Source organism: Oncorhynchus gorbuscha, linkage group LG21 (genome assembly GCF_021184085.1).
Source record: "Oncorhynchus gorbuscha isolate QuinsamMale2020 ecotype Even-year linkage group LG21, OgorEven_v1.0, whole genome shotgun sequence".
Taxonomy (NCBI): Eukaryota; Metazoa; Chordata; class Actinopteri; order Salmoniformes; family Salmonidae; genus Oncorhynchus; species Oncorhynchus gorbuscha.
The window spans coordinates 59,892,507-59,913,098 of record NC_060193.1 but is presented as its reverse complement, the minus strand read 5'-3'; the positions used below and the strand labels follow the sequence as shown (position 1 = coordinate 59,913,098).

At 46.1% G+C, this 20,592-nt stretch overlaps 1 protein-coding gene across 2 annotated transcripts in view; it reads right to left on the bottom strand.

Moving 5' to 3' along the window:
• LOC124008765 (Krueppel-like factor 7) overlaps positions 1-18,241 on the bottom strand; it is a 59,911-nt gene extending 41,670 nt beyond the window's left edge. Inside the window, exon 1 of one of the 2 annotated variants that reach the window (XM_046320299.1) lies at positions 18,153-18,241. In XM_046320299.1, coding sequence (XP_046176255.1) covers positions 18,153-18,212 — 60 coding nt within the window. In that variant the 5' untranslated portion in view covers positions 18,213-18,241. Of the gene's footprint in view, positions 1-17,264; positions 17,688-18,152 lie in introns of those variants that run through there. The other variant, XM_046320298.1, reaches the window with a different exon arrangement.
• Between the last annotated feature and the right edge of the window lie 2,351 nt (positions 18,242-20,592).

The window sequence follows — 20,592 nt, the reverse complement described above, 5'->3', positions numbered from 1 at the left end:
GATGAGAGGTATTATTCCCCCAGGCCAGGATTCTACCAGATTGATGAGAGGTATTATTCCCCCAGGCCAGGATTCTACCAGATTGATGAGATTATTCCCCCAGGCCAGGATTCTACCAGATTATGAGAGGTATTATTCCCCAGGCCAGGATTCTACCAGATTGATGAGAGGTATTATTCCCCCAGGCCAGGATTCTACCAGATTGATGAGAGGTATTATTCCCCAGGCCAGGATTCTACCAGATTGATGAGAGGTATTATTCCCCCAGGCCAGGATTCTACCAGATTGATGAGAGGTATTATTCCCCAGGCCAGGATTCTACCAGATTGATGAGAGGTATTATTCCCCCAGGCCAGGATTCTACCAGATTGATGAGAGGTATTATTCCCCCAGGCCAGGATTCTACCAGATTGATGATGAGGTATTATTCCCCAGGCCAGGATTCTACCAGATTGATGAGAGGTATTATTCCCCAGGCCAGGATTCTACCAGATTGATGAGAGGTATTATTCCCCCAGGCCAGGATTCTACCAGATTGATGAGAGGTATTATTCCCCCAGGCCAGGATTCTACCAGATTGATGAGAGGTATTATTCCCCAGGCCAGGATTCTACCAGATTGATGAGAGGTATTATTCCCCCAGGCCAGGATTCTACCAGATTGATGAGAGGTATTATTCCCCCAGGCAGGATTCTACCAGATTGATGAGAGGTATTATTCCCCCAGGCCAGGATTCTACCAGATTGATGAGAGGTATTATTCCCCCAGGCCAGGATTCTACCAGATTGATGAGAGGTATTATTCCCCCAGGCCAGGATTCTACCAGATTGATGAGAGGTATTATTCCCCCAGGCCAGGATTCTACCAGATTGATGAGAGGTATTATTCCCCCAGGCCAGGATTCTACAGATTGATTCTATTATTCCCCCAGGCCAGGATTCTACCAGATTGATGAGAGGTATTATTCCCCCAGGCCAGGATTCTACCAGATTGATGAGAGGTATTATTCCCCCAGGCCAGGATTCTACCAGATTGATGAGAGGTATTATTCCCCCAGGCCAGGATTCTACCAGATTGATGAGAGGTATTATTCCCCAGGCCAGGATTCTACCAGATTGATGAGAGGTATTATTCCCCCAGGCCAGGATTCTACCAGATTGATGAGAGGTATTATTCCCCCAGGCCAGGATTCTACCAGATTGATGAGAGGTATTATTCCCCTAGGCCAGGATTCTACCAGATTGATGAGAGGTATTATTCCCCCAGGCCAGGATTCTACCAGATTGATGAGAGGTATTATTCCCCCAGGCCAGGATTCTACCAGATTGATGAGAGGTATTATTCCCCCAGGCCAGGATTCTACCAGATTGATGAGAGGTATTATTCCCCCAGGCCAGGATTCTACCAGATTGATGAGAGGTATTATTCCCCCAGGCCAGGATTCTACCAGATTGATGAGAGGTATTATTCCCCCAGGCCAGGATTCTACCAGATTGATGAGAGGTATTATTCCCCCAGGCCAGGATTCTACCAGATTGATGAGAGGTATTATTCCCCCAGGCCAGGATTCTACCAGATTGATGAGAGGTTTTATTATCCAGGCCAGGATTCTACCAGATTGATGAGAGGTATTATTCCCCCAGGCCAGGATTCTACCAGATTGATGAGAGGTATTATTCCCCCAGGCCAGGATTCTACCAGATTGATGAGAGGTATTATTCCCCCAGGCCAGGATTCTACCAGATTGATGAGAGGTTTTATTATCCAGGCCAGGATTCTACCAGATTGATGAGAGGTATTATTCCCCCAGGCCAGGATTCTACCAGATTGATGAGAGGTATTATTCCCCAGGCCAGGATTCTACCAGATTGATGAGAGGTATTATTCCCCCAGGCCAGGATTCTACCAGATTGATGAGAGGTACCCCCAGGCCAGGATTCTACCAGATTGATGAGAGGTATTATTCCCCCAGGCCAGGATTCTACCAGATTGATGAGAGGATTCTACCAGATTGATTATTCCCCCAGGCCAGGATTCTACCAGATTGATGAGAGGTATTATTCCCCCAGGCCAGGATTCTACCAGATTGATGAGAGGTATTATTCCCCAGGCCAGGATTCTACCAGATTGATGAGAGGTATTATTCCCCCAGGCCAGGATTCTACCAGATTGATGAGAGGTATTATTCCCCCAGGCCAGGATTCTACCAGATTGATGAGAGGTATTAGGCCAGGATTCTACCAGATTGATGAGAGGTATTATTCCCCAGGCCAGGATTCTACCAGATTGATGAGAGGTATTATTCCCCAGGCCAGGATTCTACCAGATTGATGAGAGGTATTATTCCCCAGGCCAGGATTCTACCAGATTGATGAGAGGTATTATTCCCCAGGCCAGGATTCTACCAGATTGATGAGAGATTGTGAGAGGTTATTCCCCCAGGCCAGGATTCTACCAGATTGATGAGAGGTTTTATTATCCAGGCCAGGATTCTACCAGATTGATGAGAGGTATTATTCCCCCAGGCCAGGATTCTACCAGATTGATGAGAGGTATTATTCCCCCAGGCCAGGATTCTACCAGATTGATGAGAGGTATTATTCCCCCAGGCCAGGATTCTACCAGATTGATGAGATTGATGAGAGGTATTATTCCCCAGGCCAGGATTCTACCAGATTGATGAGAGGTCTATTCCCCCAGGCCAGGATTCTACCAGATTGATGAGAGGTATTATTCCCCCAGGCCAGGATTCTACCAGATTGATGAGAGGTATTATTCCCCCAGGCCAGGATTCTACCAGATTGATGAGAGGTATTATTCCCCCAGGCCAGGATTCTACCAGATTGATGAGAGGTATTATTCCCCCAGGCCAGGATTCTACCAGATTGATGAGAGGTATTATTCCCCTACCAGGCCAGGATTCTACCAGATTGATGAGAGGTATTATTCCCCCAGGCCAGGATTCTACCAGATTGATGAGAGGTGTTATTCCCCCAGGCCAGGATTCTACCAGATTGATGAGAGGTTTTATTCTCCAGGCCAGGATTCTACCAGATTGATGAGAGGTATTATTCCCCCAGGCCAGGATTCTACCAGATTGATGAGAGGTATTATTCCCCAGGCCAGGATTCTACCAGATTGATGAGAGGTATTATTCCCCCAGGCCAGGATTCTACCAGATTGATGATGGCCAGAGATTGATGAGAGGTATTATTCCCCCAGGCCAGGATTCTACCAGATTGATGAGAGGTTATTCCCCCAGGCCAGGATTCTACCAGATTGATGAGAGGTATTATTCCCCCAGGCCAGGATTCTACCAGATTGATGAGAGGTATTATTCCCCCAGGCCAGGATTCTACCAGATTGATGAGAGGTATTATTCCCCCAGGCCAGGATTCTACCAGATTGATGAGAGGTATTATTCCCCCAGGCCAGGATTCTACCAGATTGATGAGAGGTATTATTCCCCCAGGCCAGGATTCTACCAGATTGATGAGAGGTATTATTCCCCCAGGCCAGGATTCTACCAGATTGATGAGAGGTATTATTCCCCCAGGCCAGGATTCTACCAGATTGATGAGAGGTATTATTCCCCCAGGCCAGGATTCTACCAGATTGATGAGAGGTATTATTCCCCCAGGCCAGGATTGATTGATGAGAGTATTATTCCCCCAGGCCAGGATTCTACCAGATTGATGAGAGGTATTATTCCCCCAGGCCAGGATTCTACCAGATTGATGAGAGGTATTATTCCCCCAGGCCAGGATTCTACCAGATTGATGAGAGGTATTATTCCCCCAGGCCAGGATTCTACCAGATTGATGAGAGGTATTATTCCCCCAGGCCAGGATTCTACCAGATTGATGAGAGGTATTATTCCCCCAGGCCAGGATTCTACCAGATTGATGAGAGGTTTTATTCCCCCAGGCCAGGATTCTACCAGATTGATGAGAGGTATTATTCCCCAGGCCAGGCCAGATTGATTCTACCAGATTGATGAGAGGTATTATTCCCCAGGCCAGGATTCTACAGATTGATGAGAGGTCCCCCAGGCCAGGATTCTAGATTGATGAGAGGTAGGCCAGGATTCTATTGATTATTATTCCCCCAGGCCAGGATTCTACCAGATTGATGAGAGGTATTATTCCCCCAGGCCAGGATTCTACCAGATTGATGAGAGGTATTATTCCCCCAGGCCAGGATTCTACCAGATTGATGAGAGGTATTATTCCCCCAGGCCAGGATTCTACCAGATTGATGAGAGGTATTATTCCCCCCAGGCCAGGATTCTACCAGATTGATTGAGAGGTATTATTCCCCCAGGCCAGGATTCTACCAGATTGATGAGAGGTATTATTCCCCCAGGCCAGGATTCTACCAGATTGATGAGAGGTATTATTCCCCCAGGCCAGGATTCTACCAGATTGATGAGAGGTCTATTCCCCCAGGCCAGGATTCTACCAGATTGATGAGAGGTATTATTCCCCCTAGATTGATGAGAGGTATTATTCCCCCAGGCCAGGATTCTACCAGATTGATGAGAGGTATTATTTCTACCAGATTGATGAGAGGTATTATTCCCCCAGGCCAGGATTCTACCAGATTGATGAGAGGTATTATTCCCCCAGGCCAGGATTCTACCAGATTGATGAGAGGTCCCCAGGCCAGGATTCTACCAGATTGATGAGAGGTCTTATTCCCCAGGCCAGGATTCTACCAGATTGATGAGAGGTATTATTCCCCCAGGCCAGGATTCTACCAGATTGATGAGAGGTATTATTCCCCCCAGGCTACCAGATTGATGAGAGGTCTATTCCCCCAGGCCAGGATTCTACCAGATTGATGAGAGGTATTATTCCCCAGGCCAGGATTCTACCAGATTGATGAGAGGTATTATTCCCCCAGGCCAGGATTCTACCAGATTGATGAGGCCCAGGTATTATTCCCCCAGGCCAGGATTCTACCAGTATTATTCCCCCAGGCCAGGATTCTACCAGATTGATGAGAGGTATTATTCCCCCAGGCCAGGATTCTACCAGATTGATGAGAGGTATTATTCCCCCAGGCCAGGATTCTACCAGATTGATGAGAGGTAGGCCAGGATTCTACCAGATTGATGAGAGGTATTATTCCCCCAGGCCAGGATTCTACCAGATTGATGAGAGGCCAGTATTATTCCCCCAGGCCAGGATTCTACCAGATTGATGAGAGGTATTATTCCCCAGGCCAGGATTCTACCAGATTGATGAGAGGTATTATTCCCCCAGGCCAGGATTCTATTATTCCCCCAGGCCAGGATTCTACCAGATTGATGAGAGGTATTATTCCAGATTGATGATTGATGAGAGGTATTATTCCCCCAGGCCAGGATTCTACCAGATTGATGAGAGGTATTATTCCCCCAGGCCAGGATTCTACCAGATTGATGAGAGGTATTATTCCCCAGGCCAGGATTCTACCAGATTGATGAGAGGTATTATTCCCCCAGGCCAGGATTCTACCAGATTGATGAGAGGTATTATTCCCCCAGGCCAGGATTCTACCAGATTGATGAGAGGTATTATTCCCCAGGCCAGGCTACAGATTGATGATTCTTCCCCAGGCCAGGATTCTACCAGATTGATGAGAGGTATTATTCCCCAGGCCAGGCCCAGATTGATGAGAGGTATTATTCCCCCAGGCCAGGATTCTACCAGATTGATGAGAGGTATTATTCCCCCAGGCCAGGATTCTACCAGATTGATGAGAGGTATTATTCCCCAGGCCAGGATTCTACCAGATTGATGAGAGGTATTATTCCCCCAGGCCAGGATTCTAGATTGATGAGAGGTATTATTCCAGGCCAGGATTCTACCAGATTGATGAGAGGTATTATTCCCCCAGGCCAGGATTCTACCAGATTGATGAGAGGTATTATTCCCCCAGGCCAGGATTCTACCAGATTGATGAGAGGTATTATTCCCCAGGCCAGGATTCTACCAGATTGATGAGAGGTATTATTCCCCCAGGCCAGGATTCTACCAGATTGATGAGAGGTATTATTCCCCCAGGCCAGGATTCTACCAGATTGATGAGAGGTAGGCCAGGATTCTACCAGATTGATTCCCCCCCAGGCCAGGATTCTACCAGATTGATGAGAGGTATTATTCCCCCCAGGCCAGGATTCTACCAGATTGATGAGAGGTATTATTCCCCCAGGCCAGGATTCTACCAGATTGATGAGAGGTATTATTCCCCAGGCCAGGATTCTACCAGATTGATGAGAGGTATTATTCCCCCAGGCCAGGATTCTACCAGATTGATGAGAGGTATTATTCCCCCAGGCCAGGATTCTACCAGATTGATGAGAGGTATTATTCCAGATTCTACCAGATTGATGAGAGGTATTATTCCCCCAGGCCAGGATTCTACCAGATTGATGAGAGGTATTATTCCCCAGGCCAGGATTCTACCAGATTGATGAGAGGTATTATTCCCCCAGGCCAGGATTCTACCAGATTGATGAGAGGTATTATTCCCCAGGCCAGGCTACAGATTGATTCTACCAGATTGATTGAGAGGTATTATTCCCCCAGGCCAGGATTCTACCAGATTGATGAGAGAGGCCAGGATTCTACCAGATTATTCCCCCAGGCCAGGATTCTACCAGATTGATGAGAGGTATTATTCCCCCAGGCCAGGATTCTACCAGATTGATGATGAGAGTATTATTCCCCCAGGCCAGGATTCTACCAGATTGATTCTTATTCCCCAGGCCAGGATTCTACCAGATTGATGAGAGGTATTATTCCCCCCAGGCCAGGCCATTCTACCAGATTGATGATGAGGTATTATTCCCCCAGGCCAGGATTCTACCAGATTGATGAGAGGTATTATTCCCCAGGCCAGGATTCTAGGCCAGATTGATGAGAGGTATTATTCCCCCAGGCCAGATTGATTGATGAGGTATTATTCCCCCCCCAGGCCAGGATTCTACCAGATTGATGAGAGGTATTATTCCCCCAGGCCAGGATTCTACCAGATTGATGAGAGGTATTATTCCCCCAGGCCAGGATTCTACCAGATTGATGAGAGGTATTATTCCCCCAGGCCAGGATTCTACCAGATTCCCCCCCAGGCCAGGATTCTACCAGATTGATGAGAGGTATTATTCCCCCAGGCCAGGATTCTACCAGATTGATGAGAGGTATTATTCCCCCAGGCCAGGATTCTACCAGATTGATGAGAGGTATTATTCCCCCCCAGGCCAGGATTCTACCAGATTGATGAGAGGTATTATTCCCCCAGGCCAGGATTCTACCAGATTGATGAGAGGTATTATTCCCCCAGGCCAGGATTCTACCAGATTGATGAGAGGTATTATTCCCCAGGCCAGGATTCTACCAGATTGATGAGAGGTATTATTCCCCCAGGCCAGGATTCTACCAGATTGATGAGAGGTATTATTCCCCCAGGCCAGGATTCTACCAGATTGATGAGAGGTATTATTCCCCCAGGCCAGGATTCTACCAGATTGATGAGAGGTATTATTCCCCCAGGCCAGGATTCTAGGCCAGATTGATTGATGAGAGTATTATTCCCCAGGCCAGGATTCTACCAGATTGATGAGAGGTATTATTCCCCTACCAGATTGATGAGAGGTATTATTCCAGGCCATTCTACCAGATTGATGAGAGGTATTATTCCCCCAGGCCAGGATTCTACCAGATTGATGAGAGGTATTATTCCCCCAGGCCAGGATTCTACCAGATTGATGAGAGGTATTATTCCCCCAGGCCAGGATTCTACCAGATTGATGAGAGGTATTATTCCCCCAGGCCAGAGAGGTATTATTCCCCATTCTACCAGATTGATGAGAGGTCCCCCAGGCCAGATTCTACCAGATTGATGAGAGGTATTATTCCCCCAGGCCAGGATTCTACCAGATTGATGAGAGGTATTATTCCCCAGGCCAGGATTCTACCAGATTGATGAGAGGTATTATTCCCCCAGGCCAGGATTCTACCAGATTGATGAGAGGTATTATTCCCCCAGGCCAGGATTCTACCAGATTGATGAGAGGTATTATTCCCCCAGGCTACCAGATTGATGATTCTACCAGATTGATGAGAGGTATTATTCCCCCAGGCCAGGATTCTACCAGATTGATGAGAGGTATTATTCCCCCAGGCCAGGATTCTACCAGATTGATGAGAGGTATTATTCCCCAGGCCAGGATTCTACCAGATTGATGAGAGGTATTATTCCCCCAGGCCAGGATTCTACCAGATTGATGAGAGGTATTATTCCCCCAGGCCAGGATTCTACCAGATTGATGAGAGGTATTATTCCCCCAGGCCAGGATTCTACCAGATTGATGAGAGGTATTATTCCCCCAGGCCAGGATTCTACCAGATTGATGAGAGGTTTTATTATCCAGGCCAGGATTCTACCAGATTGATGAGAGGTTTTATTATCCAGGCCAGTATTCTACCAGATTGATGAGAGGTATTATTCCCCCAGGCCAGGATTCTACCAGATTGATGAGAGGTATTATTCCCCCAGGCCAGGATTCTACCAGATTGATGAGAGGTTCTATTGATTCCCCCCAGGCCAGGATTCTACCAGATTGATGAGAGGTATTATTCCCCCCAGGATTCTACCAGATTGATGAGAGGTATTATTCCCCCAGGCCAGGATTCTACCAGATTGATGAGAGGTATTATTCCCCCAGGCCAGGATTCTACCAGATTGATGAGAGGTATTATTCCCCCAGGCCAGGATTCTACCAGATTGATGAGAGGTATTATTTCTACCAGATTGATGAGAGGTATTATTCCCCCAGGCCAGGATTCTACCAGATTGATGAGAGGTATTATTCCCCCAGGCCAGGATTCTACCAGATTGATGAGAGGTATTATTCCCCAGGCCAGGATTCTACCAGATTGATGAGAGGTATTATTCCCCCAGGCCAGGATTCTACCAGATTGATGAGAGGTATTATTCCCCCAGGCCAGGATTCTACCAGATTGATGAGAGGTATTATTCCCCCAGGCCAGGCTACAGATTGATGAGAGGTATTATTCCCCCCAGGCCAGGATTGATGATTGATGAGAGGTATTATTCCCCAGGCCAGGATTCTACCAGATTGATGAGAGGTATTATTCCCCCAGGCCAGGATTCTACCAGATTGATGAGAGGTATTATTCCCCCAGGCCAGGATTCTACCAGATTGATGAGAGGTATTATTCCCCCAGGCCAGGATTCTACCAGATTGATGAGAGGTATTATTCCCCAGGCCAGGATTCTACCAGATTGATGAGAGGTATTATTCCCCCAGGCCAGGATTCTACCCCAGGCCAGGATTCTACCAGATTGATGAGAGGTATTATTCCCCAGGCCAGGATTCTACCAGATTGATGAGAGGTATTATTCCCCCAGGCCAGGATTCTACCAGATTGATGGCCAGGATTCTACCAGATTGATGAGAGGTATATTCCCCCAGGCCAGGATTCTACCAGATTGATGAGAGGTATTATTCCCCCAGGCCAGGATTCTACCAGATTGATGAGAGGTTTTATTATCCAGGCCAGGATTCTACCAGATTGATGAGAGGTATTATTCCCCCAGGCCAGGATTCTACCAGATTGATGAGAGGTATTATTCCCCCAGGCCAGGATTCTACCAGATTGATGAGAGGTATTATTCCCCCAGGCCAGGATTCTACCAGATTGATGAGAGGTATTATTCCCCAGGCCCCCAGGCCAGGATTCTACCAGATTGATGAGAGGTATTATTCCCCCAGGCCAGGATTCTACCAGATTGATGAGAGGTATTATTCCCCCAGGCCAGGATTCTACCAGATTGATGAGAGGTATTATTCCCCCAGGCCAGGATTCTACCAGATTGATGAGAGGTATTATTCCCCCAGGCCAGGATTCTACCAGATTGATGAGAGGTTTTATTATCCAGGCCAGGATTCTACCAGATTGATGAGAGGTTTTATTATCCAGGCCAGTATTCTACCAGATTGATGAGAGGTATTATTCCCCCAGGCCAGGATTCTACCAGATTGATGAGAGGTATTATTCCCCCAGGCCAGGATTCTACCAGATTGATGAGAGGTTTTATTATCCAGGCCAGGATTCTACCAGATTGATGAGAGGTATTATTCCCCCAGGCCAGGATTCTACCAGATTGATGAGAGGTTTTATTCCCCCAGGCCAGGATTCTACCAGATTGATGAGAGGTTTTATTATCCAGGCCAGGATTCTACCAGATTGATGAGAGGTTTTATTATCCAGGCCAGTATTCTACCAGATTGATGAGAGGTATTATTCCCCCAGGCCAGGATTCTACCAGATTGATGAGAGGTATTATTCCCCCAGGCCAGGATTCTACCAGATTGATGAGAGGTATTATTCCCCCAGGCCAGGATTCTACCAGATTGATGAGAGGTATTATTCCCCCAGGCCAGGATTCTACCAGATTGATGAGAGGTATTATTCCCCAGGCCAGGATTCCAGGCCCAGATTGATGAGAGGTATTATTCCCCAGGCCATTCTACCAGATTGATGAGAGGTATTATTCTACAGGATTCTACCAGATTGATGAGAGGTATTATTCCCACCAGGCCAGGATTCCAGGCCAGGATTCTACCAGATTGATGAGAGGTATTATTCCCCCAGGCCAGATTGATTCTACCAGATTGATGAGAGGTATTGATTCTACCAGATTGATGAGTATTATTCCCCCAGGCCAGGATTCTACCAGATTGATGAGAGGTATTATTCCCCCAGGCCAGGATTCTACCAGATTGATGAGAGGTATTATTCCCCCAGGCCAGGATTCTACCAGATTGATGAGAGGTATTATTCCCCCAGGCCAGGATTCTATTGATGAGAGGTCCCCCAGGCCAGGATTCTACCAGATTGATGAGAGGTATTATTCCCCCCAGGCCAGGATTCTACCAGATTGATGAGAGGTATTATTCCCCCAGGCCAGGATTCTACCAGATTGATGAGAGGTATTATTCCCCCAGGCCAGGATTCTACCAGATTGATGAGAGGTATTATTCCCCCAGGCCAGGATTCTACCAGATTGATGAGAGGTATTATTCCCCCAGGCCAGGATTCTACCAGATTGATGAGAGGTATTATTCCCCCAGGCCAGGATTCTACCAGATTGATGAGATTCCCCCAGGCCAGGATTCTACCAGATTGATGAGAGGTATTTTCCCCCAGGCCAGGATTCTACCAGATTGATGAGAGGTATTATTCCCCAGGCCAGGATTCTACCAGATTGATTCCCCCAGGCCAGGATTCTACCAGATTGATGAGAGGTATTATTCCCCCAGGCCAGGATTCTACCAGATTGATGAGAGGTATTATTCCCCAGGCCAGGATTCTACCACCAGGCCATTCTACCAGATTGATGAGAGTATTATTCCCCCAGGCCAGGATTCTACCAGATTGATGAGAGGTATTATTCCCCAGGCCAGGATTCTACCAGATTGATGAGAGGTATTATTCCCCCAGGCCAGGATTCTACCAGATTGATGAGAGGTATTATTCCCCAGGCCAGGATTCTACCAGATTGATGAGAGGTATTATTCCCCCCAGGCTACCAGATTGATTCTTCTACCAGATTGATGAGAGGTATTATTCCCCAGGCCAGGATTCTACCAGATTGATGAGAGGTATTATTCCCCCAGGCCAGGATTCTACCAGATTGATGAGAGGTTTTATTATCCAGGCCAGGATTCTACCAGATTGATGAGAGGTATTATTCCCCCAGGCCAGGATTCTACCAGATTGATGAGAGGTATTATTCCCCCAGGCCAGGATTCTACCAGATTGATGAGAGGTATTATTCCCCCAGGCCAGGATTCTACCAGATTGATGAGAGGTATTATTCCCCCAGGCCAGGATTCCCAGATTGATGAGAGGTATTATTCCCCCAGGCCAGGATTCTACCAGATTGATGAGAGGTATTATTCCCCCAGGCCAGGATTCTACCAGATTGATGAGAGGTATTATTCCCCCAGGCCAGGATTCTACCAGATTGATGAGAGGTATTATTCCCCCAGGCCAGGATTCTACCAGATTGATGAGAGGTATTATTCCCCCAGGCCAGGATTCTACCAGATTGATGAGAGGTATTATTCCCCCAGGCCAGGATTCTACCAGATTGATGAGAGGTTTTATTCCCCAGGCCAGGATTCTACCAGATTGATGAGAGGTATTATTCTACCAGATTGATGAGAGGTATTATTCCCCCAGGCCAGGATTCTACCAGATTGATGAGAGGTATTATTCCCCCAGGCCAGGATTCTACCAGATTGATGAGAGGTATTATTCCCCAGGCCAGGATTCTACCAGATTGATGAGAGGTATTATTCCCCCCAGGCCAGGATTCTACCAGATTGATGAGAGGTGATGATTGATGAGAGGTATTATTCCCCCAGGCCAGGATTCTACCAGATTGATGAGAGGTATTATTCCCCCAGGCCAGGATTCTACCAGATTGATGAGAGGTATTATTCCCCCAGGCCAGGATTCTACCAGATTGATGAGAGGTATTATTCCCCAGGCCAGGATTCTACAGATTGATTCTAGGCCAGGATTCTACCAGATTGATGAGAGGTATTATTCCCCCAGGCCAGGATTCTACCAGATTGATGAGAGGTATTATTCCCCCCAGGCTACAGATTGATTCTACCAGATTGATGAGAGGTATTATTCCCCCAGGCCAGGATTCTACCAGATTGATGAGAGGTATTATTCCCCCAGGCTACCAGATTGATTCCCCCAGGCCAGGATTCTACCAGATTGATGAGAGGTATTATTCCCCCAGGCCAGGATTCTACCAGATTGATGAGAGGTATTATTCCCCCAGGCCAGGATTCTACCAGATTGATGAGAGGTATTATTCCCCCAGGCCAGGATTCTACCAGATTGATGAGAGGTATTATTCCCCTACCAGATTGATGAGAGGTATTATTCCCCCAGGCCAGATTGATTCCCCAGGCCAGGATTCTACCAGATTGATGAGAGGTATTATTCCCCCAGGCCAGATTGATGAGAGGTTCTTCCCCAGGATTCAGATTGATTGATGAGAGGTATTATTCCCCCAGGCCAGGATTCTACCAGATTGATGAGAGGTATTATTCCCCCAGGCCAGATTGATTCTACCAGATTGATGAGAGGTATTATTCCCCAGGCCAGGATTCTACCAGATTGATGAGAGGTATTATTCCCCCAGGCCAGGATTCTAGATTGATGAGAGGTATTATTCCCCCAGGATTCTACCAGATTGATGAGAGGTATTATTCCCCCAGGCCAGGATTCTACCAGATTGATGAGAGGTATTATTCCCCCAGGCCAGGATTCTACCAGATTGATGAGAGGTATTATTCCCCCAGGCCAGGATTCTACCAGATTGATGAGAGGTATTATTCCCCCAGGCCAGGATTCTACCAGATTGATGAGAGGTATTATTCCCCCAGGCCAGGATTCTACCAGATTGATGAGAGGTTTTATTATCCAGGCCAGGATTCTACCAGATTGATGAGAGGTATTATTCCCCCAGGCCAGGATTCTACCAGATTGATGAGAGGTATTATTCCCCCAGAGGTATTATTCCCCCAGGCCAGGATTCTACCAGATTGATGAGAGGTATTATTCCCCCAGGCCAGGATTCTACCAGATTGATGAGAGGTATTATTCCCCCAGGCCAGGATTCTACCAGATTGATGAGAGGTATTATTCCCCCAGGCCAGGATTCTACCAGATTGATGAGAGGTATTATTCCCCCAGGCCAGGATTCTACCAGATTGATGAGAGGTATTATTCCCCCAGGCCAGGATTCTACCAGATTGATGAGAGGTATTATTCCCCCAGGCCAGGATTCTACCAGATTGATGATTGATTCTACCAGATTGATGAGAGTATTATTCCCCCAGGCCAGGATTCTACCAGATTGATGAGAGGTATTATTCCCCCAGGCCAGGATTCTACCAGATTGATGAGAGGTTTTATTATCCAGGCCAGTATTCTACCAGATTGATGAGAGGTATTATTCCCCCAGGCCAGGATTCTACCAGATTGATGAGAGGTATTATTCCCCCAGGCCAGGATTCTACCAGATTGATGAGAGGTATTATTCCCCAGGCCAGGATTCTACCAGATTGATGAGAGCCAGGCCAGGATTCTACCAGATTGATGAGAGGTATTATTCCCCCAGGCCAGGATTCTACCAGATTCTACCAGATGAGAGGTATTATTCCCCAGGCCAGGATTCTACCAGATTGATGAGAGGTATTATTCCCCCAGGCCAGGATTCTACCAGATTGATGAGAGGTGGCCAGGATTCTACCAGATTGATGAGAGGTATTATTCCCCCAGGCCAGGATTCTACCAGATTGATGAGAGGTATTATTCCCCCAGGCCAGGATTCTACCAGATTGATGAGAGGTTTATTCCCCCAGGCCAGGATTCCAGATTGAGATTGATGAGAGGTATTATTCCCCCAGGCCAGGATTCTACCAGATTGATGAGAGGTATTATTCCCCCAGGCCAGGATTCTACCAGATTGATGAGAGGTATTATTCCCCCAGGCCAGGATTCTACCAGATTGATGAGAGGTATTATTCCCCCAGGCCAGGATTCTACCAGATTGATGAGAGGTATTATTCCCCAGGCCAGGATTCTACCAGATTGATGAGAGGTATTATTCCCCCAGGCCAGGATTCTACCAGATTGATGAGAGGTATTATTCCCCCAGGCCAGGATTCTACCAGATTGATGAGAGGTATTATTCCCCAGGCCAGGATTCTACCAGATTGATGAGAGGTATTATTCCCCCAGGCCAGGATTCTACTTGATGAGAGGTATTATTCCCCCAGGCCAGATTCTACCAGATTGATGAGAGGTATTATTCCCCCCAGGCCAGGATTCTACCAGATTGATGAGAGGTATTATTCCCCCAGGCCAGGATTCTACCAGATTGATGAGAGGTATTATTCCCCCAGGCCAGGATTCTACCAGATTGATGAGAGGTATTATTCCCCCTAGGCCCCAGGCCAGGATTCTACCAGATTGATGAGAGGTATTATTCCCCCCAGGATTGATGAGAGGTATTATTCCCCAGGCCAGATTCTACCAGATTGATGAGAGGTTTTATTCCCCCCCAGGCCAGGATTCTACCAGATTGATGAGAGGTTTTATTCCCCCAGGCCAGGATTCTACCAGATTGATGAGAGGTATTATTCCCCCAGGCCAGGATTCTACCAGATTGATGAGAGGTATTATTCCCCCAGGCCAGGATTCTACCAGATTGATGAGAGGTTTTTCCCCCATTCCCCCCCCAGGCCAGGATTCTACCAGATTGATGAGAGGTTTTATTCCCCCAGGCCCTACCAGGCCAGGCCATTCTACCAGATTGATGAGAGGTTTTTCCCCCATTCTACCCCCCAGGCCAGGATTCTACCAGATTGATGAGAGGTATTATTCCCCCAGGCCAGGATTCTACCAGATTGATGAGAGGTATTATTCCCCTACAGGCCAGGATTCTACCAGATTGATGAGAGGTATTATTCCCCCAGGCCAGGATTCTACAAGATTGATGAGAGGTATTATTCCCCCAGGCCAGGATTCTACCAGATTGATGAGAGGTATTATTCCCCCAGGCCAGGATTCTACCAGATTTATGAGAGGTTTTATTCCCCCAGGCCAGGATTCTACCAGATTGATGAGAGGTTTTATTCCCCCAGGCCAGGATTCTACCAGATTGATGAGAGGTATTATTCCCCCAGGCCAGGATTCTACCAGATTGATGAGAGGTTTTATTCTCCAGGCCAGGATTCTACCAGATTGATGAGAGGTTTTATTCTCCAGGCCAGAGCAGAGCCATGTCAGTAATACAGTAATATGACATTTATCAATGGTTACATAGTCTTTCAAATGACTGCAGTAATATCTGGTGTGTGACTGGACAGTGATCTTGAGTGAAGTCTGGATGTTTGAGTGGCTGACAGCAGGAAGCCAATTAAGAAGGTGACTCGAGAGGGTAAAGCCATGGTCATGGACCACTAGCCTACATTTACACACAAGAACTCTACTGGCACAAGTAGCCGGCATCAAATGACCACGCACTGCTGTTGTCTGCAGCCCAGCGATGCTGGTGGCGAAAATGATCATCCCAAGCCGCTTCCATCAGCGCAGGTGGATGGCATGCTGCATGGAAACCGCGTGCTTCTTTAAATGCCTTTACACGCACCGCGTAAAACAAGAAACATCGAGACTTTATGCACATAGAGAAACCTGAACGTGTATATGTTGTCTTTCTTGCATAGTAAGTGAAACAGTTTACTTCCCAGCAGACCAGAGTTGAATAACGCCTGCAGCCCTACGGAGAGTCGAGCAGTACGTTGGTTTCACCATGTGTCCCCCGGCGTGACATTTCACCATAGAGCCTGGGCTTATAAAAACTATGACACAATGTGACTCGGAAACCTCGAGGCTTGACCATATCATTCCCCCATTATAATCCCCCTCTTCCTATTCCCCATTTCCACAGCATCTTGTAAAAAGACCACTTGCTTATCTCGAACGGCAACCCTATACATCTGCGTTAATACATTATGCATTTGAATGGGGAACCTCCTCGCCTCATGCCGCCGAGGGTTTCAAAACAAGTAATCCGACGGAAGCAGATGTATTATTTATGTACAAAGCACTGGTTTTATTATTCAGAGATCTACATCATCCCTGTCGAAATTATGACCGCTTTTCCCTAATTGCTGTTGACAGCTGAGACCATGCGCACCGGTGAAGGATACATTAGCCGCAACGAATAACAACCTGCGCTCGGCTCAACACAGAACAGCACTCCGCCGGTATGATCTAATATCATAACACAATCATACTTAGTACAAGTTTACATTGCGACACTGTTAATATTAGACTACATGCTTCAAGTTAATCACACAGGGTAATATTCTTAACAATAGCGTAACAATATATCGTGCAGATTAAATTGCCTAGTATGAAGATTTAATTGCAATAGCGCAGCGGTTTCCTTTCATAGACCCATCTATTTGACAAGTTACTATTACATTTAGGCTTTAGTACCTCTCTCTCTGAACTTGTGATGCAAGATATTGGAGGAAAGTTGACGCCTATGTCAGTGATTCGGGCGCACTTCGGTGGCTTTGCCAAACCACCATCAGCAATATAGCTACAGTTAACGATTAATATAGCGAACGATCGAAACTCTATAGTCACCTGCTGCCAGTTCTCCTCCAGCGAAGGCATCGCAGAGAAGTAGCCGGTGTCATGCACGAGCTGGAGTTCCTGAAAAATACCGTGATTCGCCAAAACGTCCATGGTGATGCTCTATGTGCGGAGCGCAGAAAGGAGACTGTTCCACGAAAAAAAAGGAATCCGGCTGCACCTAATCAAATGTCCAAATCCACGTTCATGCCTTTCAGGAAATATAATGCATAGAAAGAAACATAAACCGATCCGAAAGAAGGAAATATATAGGTTCACTATTTGCTGGAGACTCTGATGAACGAGTTTAGACTTGGTGATAAACGCAAACTTGCAGAGGTGATGGAGGCTCCATGTGTATCCGTAGGATATTGCTAGGTAGTAACCTTGCTCATCCCCACTAGACTTTTCCCCAGCGCTCCGCTTCCGTAGGAAAATGTTCGGGCAGGATGGTAGTAGGCTACAGGCATCGCAAGACAAACGGGGAGGAGAGTAGCGAGTGGAGGGGCGTGTACATACTGTCAATCAACTTCGTGCGTGGCTATATAAGGTAAATGGCTTTGACGATCCCGCCAAAGGGGCGATTTGACAGGTTAAGGTGTGTAAGAGGAGGAGATATGCAAATCATTGGACCACAATAGGCTCTCCCTCCCTGTCACTCAAGCCATATATACGTTTGAAAGGTGAGCTATTTATCCGAGGCTAAATAAATATGATAATCGGCTCATCTCGGACTGTCTACTAAAATAAGTTGGAGCATAAACGTCCAGTCGTTTTCGTGGGCTCCTCGAATAGATAGAGAAACCAGGCTATATTCGGTTATAGGCCTACACATTAACCATATACTCTACGTCTGACTAAAGTAGTAGACCAAAGAATTTAGAAAGACAAAACACAGACCTTGGAGTTGCTTTGAAGGCACCAGGTCACCCGTGATACAAGTCTGTATTCGACATCCATCCATGTCTGAGGAAGTCCGGAAATGACTGGAAAAGGCCACTAGGGGCAATTGTGAGAGCTGTTACCTTTTAAGTAGGTTTCGTTTTGTTTGGGTGTTGGGGATGGTGAATGGGGGTGTAAGCATCTGCTACTGTTGCAGAAAGTTGAACCCAGCGATAAAAGTAATTTTTGAGACTTTTGTTTTAAGCCTGTCCCAAACCTTAACCCTTATGTTAACCGTTTGGAGTTAATGACTAACCTTCCTCTAGTGCAACAGGTTTTATGTTCGATTCCAATGATAGATAGTTGTTTTTGAGATTTTTGTTTTAAGCCTATCTCAAACCTTTACCCTTAATCATTCAAAGTTCATGTCTAACCTTAACCACTTCAAAATTGTGCGTTTGGAACAACTTCAAAATGATGAAAGTCTAATTGTGACGTGAGACTATGAGAGTTTGTTGAAGGAACCAACATTGTGCAGTACATGTAGGATATACCCTGTGTCTTTCTCATTTGGGGTCACCAATTTACACAAGGCCCAATATGTGAGGTAAACAGGATATAGTGTATATAACAGTATTCTTCAGTGCAATGAAGTTGTTGGAATACGCCTCAGTTTGTGAATGGAACATAACTCTCGTTTGACAATAGACTACAATTGTGTGTTAGGGGTGCTTGTCACCACGACCTCTTCTGAAAGAGGACGGGAAGGAAGACTCCCCATGTGAGAATTAACTCAACCTTTCACCCCCAGACCCTACATTTTCTTAGTCTATGTAGACAAGATTGTTGGCATCTTACTTAAAAGTCCTGCTGAGACTGAGGCTGCCCTAATATGGACACCGTAATACAAACACACAGTACCAGTCAAAGGTTTGGACACACCTACTCATCCAGGGGGTTTTCTTTATTTAGACTATTTTCTACATTTTAGAATAATAGTGAAGACATCAAAACTATGAAATAACACATGGAATCATGTAGTAACCAAAAAAGTGTGAAACATTTTAGCCACCCTTTGCCTTGATGACAGCTTTGCACTCTTGACATTCTCTCAACCAGCTTCACCTGAAATGCTTTTCCAACAGTCATATGCTGAGCACTTGTTGGCTGCTTTTCCTTCACTCTGCTGTCCAACTCATCCCAAACCATCTCAATTGGGTTGAGGTCGGGTGATTGTGGAGGCCAGGTCATCTGATGCAGCACTCCATCACTCTCCTTCTTGGTAAAATAGCCCTTACACAGCCTGGAGGTGTGTTGGGTCATTGTCCTGTTGAAAAACAAATGATAGTCCCACTAAGCCCAAAACAGATGGGATGGCGTATTGCTGCAGAATGCTGTGGTAGCCATGCTGGTTAAGTGTGCCTGGAATTCAAAATAAATCACCAGCAAAGCACCCCCACACTATAACACCTCCTCCTCCATGCTTTACGGTAGGAAATACACATGCAGAGATCATCCATTCACCCACACCACGTCTCACAAAGACACGGCGGTTGGAACCAAAAAATCTCAAATTTGGACAACAGACCAAAGGACAGATTTCCACCAGTCTAATGTCCATTGCTCGTGTTTCTTGGCCCAATCACGTCATTTCTTCTTATTGGTGTCCTTTAGCAGTGGTTTCTTTGCAGCAATTCGACCATGAAGGCCTGATTCACACAGTCTCCTCTGAACAGTTGATGTTGAGATATGTGTCTGTTGAACTCTGTGAAGCATCTATTTGGGCTGTAATTTCTGAGGCTGATAACTCTAATGAACTTATCCTCTGCAGCAGAGGTAACTCTGGGTCTTCCTTTCCTGTGGCGGTCCTCATGAGAGCCAGTTTCATCATATAGCTTGATGATTTTTGCAACATCACTTGAAGAAACTTTAAGAGTTCTTGAAATGTTCCGCATTGACAGACCTTCATGTCTTAAAGTAATGATGGACTGTCATTTCTCTTTGCTTATTTGAGCTGTTCTTGCCATAATATGGACTCTGTCTTTTACCAAATAGGGCTATCTTCTGTATACCCCCCCTACCTTGTCAACACAACTGATTGGCTCAAACACATTAAGAAGGAAAGACATCCCACAAATTAACTTTTAAGAAGGCACAATTGAAATGTTAATTGAAATGCATTCCAGGTGACTACCTCATGAAGCTGGTTGAGAGAATGCCAAGAGTGTGCAAAGCTGTTATCAAGGCAAAGGGTTGCTATTTGAAGAATCTCAAATAAAAAATATTTGGATTTGTTTAACACTTTTTTGATTACTACATGTTTCCATGTCTTATTTTTTAATTTTGATGTATTTCACTATTATTCTACAATGTAGAAAATAGTAAAAATGAAGAAAAAACCTTGAATGAGTAGGTGTTCTAAAACTTTTGACCAGTAGTGTATATGAGACTGAGGCTG